Raw genomic sequence first — 6831 nt, 5'->3', positions numbered from 1 at the left:
CTACCCAGGGAAAGGGCAGTGGCTGAAAAAGCCCTGGAGAAGTGGACATAAGCAAAAACCTTCCAAGCTATCTGATAAAAAGCCTAATTATAGCCAGGTGAATTTTGGAGTATCTCTGAAAAGAGAGGTCTCTACTTCTCTCTACATAAGGTTCAGAGACATTATAAATTACTTTGTTCAGATAAAAACTCCTAACACAAAATTTCATCTCACTTGAGTGAGACACTGCTAGAATGGAATTCACTAATAGAGTATTTTGAGAAAAAAATGTGGAAGGATTAACCAACAGTTTAAATCATCTCTTCCAAAAAACTGGAGGAAAGTTCAGCACTGACTTCTGAACTGATGAAATCTGGCAAACAGAATGCCCTCCCACAAACCATGTGTTTCCCTCTCTTTTAAGATGATTACTCCTGGGAACTCAGGCTTCATTAATATGTGATTAACACCAGCTCAGAACACTGGTGAGGTGCTTAACTCAGAGAAAAGCACGAACAAGTACAAGAGGAAATGTGGTGCAGTTTTATATAAAAATGGTCACTAGATATATTCCAAAGAAGTGGAGTGTCTAATTTACTTCACAGAGAGTACCGTTGAAAGTCATCCAAAGGAGATACCCAGTTCAAGAACGTCCAGGGTGTACAGCTGATGTAAAGCTTAATGCTTTGCAGAAAAACAGTCTCTACTGTTTGTGTACAAAGAGAGAATGAGAATGTATCTGGGGTGAAAGAAAAGTTCAAAGAGCTCAGAATCTTCAAGTCAAGAAACCAGACAATGTCCATCCCATAAAAATATTGTAGGGTACCTCCAAAGTTCAAGTTCAGTAGAAAGAATCCTGATATAACTATGCAAGACTTCATAACTGAAGAATATTGAACAGATAAACTGAATAAGTAGAAATTCTTTGATCTGTACTCAGCTAATAGTATCCGAGACTTTAGAACAAGCTCTGAAGGAAAAGCAATTAAGAAGACATGGAAATAAATAGAAGATTAAATTTTAAATAGTTTAGTAAACACAGATCATGGCATATACTTTCTTTAGTAAAACAACTTTAGGAAGCACAGATGCAGTAGATCTAATATACCTAGCATAAACCTGTCTTTATTTATTCTGCCGTGCCATATTCTGGTAAGACCTTATCTGAATTACTACCCATGTTTCTTCTCACCTCTACCTAAGAAAACAAAATTAAACTGGGGAAGGCAAAGACACAAATGATAGGTTTGTTATGTATTGTGGTGATGGTGACATAAGAATTATTGACTATCAACCTGACACAAAGAAATTAATCTTTGACATTGACATTAATAATGTTAAAATGGATTGAAGGTGAGTTATGGAAGAGAAGGACACTATTCTTCAAAGTCTTCCTGGACAAGTAACATGCAAAACAGAACTCACCATAAGCTCTTCTCCAACAAAAATGAAACATCAGGAAAGGCTGGGGATTTGGAGAGACCACAAACAGTCCTTTCCTCTACAGATAACACACAGCCTTTGACATGCTGGTTGAAGGGAAGCTTTTGGAAGTCATTTAGGCCAACCTCCTGCTCAGAGCAGGTCAGCCACTGCCTTACAGAATAGGCCAGAGCTTCCACATCTCTGGCCAGTCTGCTCCAGTGCTGTACTTCCCACTGAATTAAATACTTCCCTTAATTATCACTCTAAACCTCCCAGGGCTGCAACTTGTAGCCATTACCCTGTGCTTTGGCATCTTTCACTGCTGAGAAGAGTCTGACTCTTCTGTCCTGGTGAGCTCCCCACTCTCAAGTAGTTGTAGGCTGCAATTAGGTCCCGGCCCTTTGCCTCTTCCTAGTAATAGGTCTACCACACATTCCGTTATAAGGCTATTTTCACCTTGGTAATTACACTAAACAGTCTTGACAAACTGAAGACTGAGTTCTCTCACTTTTTTTCTTCTTTTTTTAAATATATTTTCCATGGCTGTGTTCTGTCTAGTAAAGCAAAGTTCTAATAAAAACCCTTATTTGTTACCGGCTTAGCACAACAGTTGAACTAAGTTGGATGCACCTTTTAAGAGACTGTACTGGTTTTGGCTTGGATAGAGTTAATTTTCTTCATAGCAGCTTGTATGGTGCTATGTTTTGGATTTATGATGAAAACAGTGTTGATAATTCAGGGATGTTTCATTATTACTGAGCAGTGCTTAGACCGCACAAAGGTGTTTTCTGTTCCTCACACTGCCCTCCCAGCGAGCAGGTGGGAGCGCACAAGAAGTTGACAGGGGACACAGATAGGACAGCTGACCCAAACCTACCAAAGGGATATCCCATCCCATGCCATGCTCAGCAAGAAAAGCTGGGGAAAGAAGGAGAAGGGGGGGACACGTTTGGAGTTATGGCGTGTTGTCTTCTCAAGTCACCATGATGAAGCACGATGAAGCCCTGCTTTCCTGGCAATGGCCAAACACCTGCCCACCGATGGGAAGTAGCAAATGAATTCCTCATTGTGCTTTGCTTGCCTGTAGCTTTTGCCTTACCTATTAAACTGTGTTTATTTCAACCCACAGGTTTTCTCACTTTTATCCCTCTGATTGTCTCCCACATCCCACTGGGGAAAGGAGAGCGGGTGTGTGGGGCTGAGCTGCCCACCGAGTTAAAGCACAACAGACACATGGGTACCTGGAAGAGTTTAGTATCCCACTGGAGTCACTGGGCAAGAGTGGAATCTGAGGAACAGCCCAAGGATAACCTTTGTCTTAGGGAACTCTATTTGTCCCTTTAAAAGGGCTTAAAAATCTCAAAAGCAGGTATAGAGTGTATATATCTTAACAGGTTTTACAAAACCTCTCAGGGTTTTGGGTTTTTTTCAAAGTTGCTATTTATCCAGTTCACTTTGAGGTACTATTAACGTATAGTATTTAACTTGCAAAAGTCCTAGTGGCAAATCATGTTTGAAACAAACTATGTAAATCAAGATTTTAAGATTTTTCTGACATAAATTCAAGAAAAAACAACAATAAAGGTGTTTTCATTAACACTAGAAATAAACTGCTCAATTAGAACTCATCTCATATTATATGTTGAAGTTTCTTCACACCTTTCAGAATTAACACTCTGTCTGATACTAAATGCTAAAGCAAGTTTTTTTTCTTCCTCAAAGAATTTCTTTGATTAAAAAAAGGAAACCTTAAAGCTGTGATTTAAATATTTGTGGAAAAAATGTTTAATATGTTAAAACAAAGTAAAAACTTTCCATATGGTCAAACTTTTAATTATGCCCATGGGCACCTACAGGGAGTCAATACCAAAACTTATTTCTTGTTTATTGATGCCAGAAATCCATCAAGAATAAGAGTGATAGTAAGATATCTACTGTGGGACGAACTACCCGTGTATGTCTAACAGAGGTATCGCTCTCCCTCCGTCATCTCAAGTACAGAATCACAGCTTCCTCAAAGTAACTTTGCAGATATTTCTTCAGGATTGCTATCCAGTAAAACAAATATCCAGTACAACATAAAACAAAGCTCTTACTGGAGAAAAAGAGTATAGTTAAATTTTATACAAGATGACTCCCACTCTACAGCAAATAAAAATAACCAAATCAGTAAAGCATTTTAATATTCTTGTAATACAACCTAGGTTTAGTCCTTTCATTTTTCCAGATATCCCCATGAAGATATTAACTTTCTAGTATTCATAATCCAAAGTACAACAACAGACATCTTAAATTTGCCCAGATTTCAATTCAAGTATTTTAAAATATGTTTTTATGCTTTCTTTTCAGCGTATTGAAAGGTCACTTTTTTTTTTTTACATGAATGGTAACAGGCACAGTTCACAACAAAGGTCAAGATTTCTTTGGGGATTCATTCTCCCTCTCTCATTTTAAAACAAGTTCATGATTTGAATTCAAGATAAAAGATGAATATGTTATTGATCTAAATGCTCAGACTGTTCCACATATATATTGCTCAAACACCATGAATGAACAAATTATTCATGTCATGTATTTTATGAATAATGACAGCGAATGAAAGTCACAAGTGTATTATTGAATGTTATGAATAAACATGCGCAATGTCCGTCTATCCAAATTTCAAGTTAATGTCACCCATTCATATTCATAATCTGAACAGTCCCCACCCTGTGCACAAACATAAAAACCCAAAACAAAAGACAGAGTTACTTACCAAAGGTTCCCTGTTTTTGACGAGCCTGATTATTTTAACTGAATCTTCTTCCTCATCAATATCATCAGGCATAGGGGGCAAGACAGGATCGTAGTTCTTCTGAGCAACAGTATCATGTACAGACAGCAAAGCCTGGAAATATTAATAGTCAGTATATTATTTGGCATCTGAAAAGTTTATGAAAGACAAAGCAGAGGATATTATTCATAACCTAACTCTACTAGCGTGACGCATGCAGATAGAATATAATTCCTGTACACAATTTTAACACATGTCAAACTGATGAAAGAACTCCATGAAGTATATATTTTCATACCGACAATGTACGCATCTAGTAAATCGTGGATACAGAACAACATTTTCATACACATGAAAATATCGAGTGCTTTGCACATTAGCTTCAAATTACAAGAATTACGATCACGGGAAAACCCAAGTCTCCTGAAGTAAGAACATCATTCTACTTGTCCTATATAAAAAGTTTCTCCAATCCAGTAAGCAGTCCTATGAAACAAATAAGCCAAATAAGCATCTTCCAGTACTTCTGTTCCAGCATGAGATGTGCAACATTCAGCTGTTGCCCAACCATTCCCTTCAGAGGGGGTCTGGAAGCTTCCCTGGTTACTGGAACCCTTTCATACTAGCTCCCTTTCATACAAGCTCCAAATTATATTAGGAATGTTTAATTTATTGCGGAATTCATGATTGAGATTGAGGAACATATAGCAGAAACAATTTGGTTCAGGCAGGTGCTTATCAACCACCTGTCACATGTCTCCCCTCCTTTCTCTGTTGCTTCTGCAGTTCATGCATAGCTTGAACAATAGATTTTTCAAAGAAAAGCCTGACAAAAGTTTCAATCTTAAAAATAAAATAATTACGAACTTGCGGAAATTAAAAAACCCTTGAAAGTAAAAGAAAGTTAGAAAGCTCATTGTCCTAAGGCTCTAAAAAATCTCAGCTATAACATAAAATCACAGCTTTTTTTCTAGCTACAGAATTCTTAAAGTTCTTTTCTATTTTGAAAAGTCTTCATTATTCGTAATACCTTTTTAACTGGTGAAAATGGTTAAATAATGCTTTTAGTTTTCTAGTGAAAACTATGCATTGTAGCAGGAATAACAGCAACAACCATACATATAATTCCATCTACTGCTTTCAGTTGCTTCTGTTTTCAAGTAGTTGCTCCCAAATACTTGAATATTTTACATTTTGACCTGATTTTTTTTTCCCAAAGAGTCAATATTACAACAGTTCTCGTCTGAATAGCAGAAGTAATTTGAAAATTGATAACCTTCCTGACAATAAAAATAAAGCATTTCAGAAAACATTGAGACATTTAGGACAAAGCAGAACACATCAACGTTGTTGACATGGGTGATATCAGATGGTAATGTATCAATAACTGTAATAATGAATCTATTGTAACAATTACAATAATGATTAAGAAGAACCTCCTTAACAAAGAACAGAAAATGGTTACATTTCTGTGATGCCAGTTTACTTGCTACTTAACAAAATGCAGATAATATTAGACTGAGTACACAAATTACCAGAAACTGTAAGTTCTCTAGGATAACGCAAGTGTTTTAAAAAAGCATGACACATCCATTACACTATTCCAGGATTTTTTTCCTGAATGGAGGAGACTGTAACAACAGAAAACAATTTCCAGGCAACGCTACAAGCTATCATGTCAAACGCAGAAGACAAAGAGTGTATGTAATCTTGAAATTCGGAAGTTTCAATTTGAAGTTAGGTCTTTGACAAAATAAACATAGAGGAAGATCATGCCTGCTTCATGAGAATTTGCTATTGTGTTACTAATTTCTATGCATATTGTACAAATTGATAAAAACATCTCAACACACTCTAACTAATTATTTCTGGGTTTATTCCCAAGACACGGTTACAAATTTCTACTATTCACCATCAGAAATTACCAGCTCCCTCCCACCAAAGATTAGTTTTACTTTAGATCTGAGCTAAAAGCCTCAGGCTAGCAATTATGGTTCCTCCTGGAAATGTGTATTATGAAGCATTACATATGTAAAAGCCATGCGATCACATGCAGTCCTCTGAAGATGTATGTGAAGTATCAAAGATATACTGAAACAAAAGTAGTGTTTGCTTTTACTTCAGCCTACTTACAGTTAAGACTTCTAAAACTAGTCTTCTGCAATTACATTTTTCCACATAAAGCTAGGGCACATTCATGGACTGGTTCAATTTAATGAGGTTCTATATTGCAGTTTAAAAACAATCAGGCAGATAGGGAAAACAGATGAAAGTAATCTAAAGCACCACTTCCAGAGTAAAGGGTAGCAACCTAAAACACGTTCAAAAGAACCTACCCTTGACAGTGAAACTTGCAAAACAGATTCTGTCCACTACTACACTGAATTTTGCCACCACTGCTAATTCCCTGCTCTGACTGCCAGATCAGGCTCCACCATGTGCAAAGGAATGACACGGCTGAAGTATTACAAACCAATGCCAATCAGTGCCTGGTATTTCCTTCACTCACAACAACTGGAACTTATCAACCTCTTCCCTCCTCCTCCCAAAAAACACTGAACCACAATGTACTACAGTTTTCAATATAAGATCTTTTACCCAAACTCTGATATTATTTTATCTTGGTGCAAAGATGCATACTTTAGGCAAGAGTA

The 6831-nt window shown here is 36.9% G+C and overlaps 1 protein-coding gene across 1 annotated transcript in view; it reads right to left on the bottom strand.

The window, feature by feature from the left end:
* MPP7 (membrane protein, palmitoylated 7 (MAGUK p55 subfamily member 7)) overlaps positions 1–6831 on the bottom strand; it is a 108491-nt gene that overhangs the window by 41168 nt on the left and 60492 nt on the right. Inside the window, exon 5 of the mRNA XM_009895117.1 lies at positions 4160–4291. Coding sequence (XP_009893419.1) covers positions 4160–4291 — 132 coding nt within the window. The remainder of the gene's footprint in view (positions 1–4159; positions 4292–6831) is intronic.

The sequence above is a fragment of the Charadrius vociferus genome, unplaced genomic scaffold (genome assembly GCF_000708025.1).
Source record: "Charadrius vociferus isolate BGI_N301 unplaced genomic scaffold, ASM70802v2 scaffold61, whole genome shotgun sequence".
Lineage (NCBI taxonomy): Eukaryota > Metazoa > Chordata > Aves > Charadriiformes > Charadriidae > Charadrius > Charadrius vociferus.
Note: the sequence above shows the minus strand (reverse complement) of the source record. Positions and strands in the feature narration are given on the sequence as shown.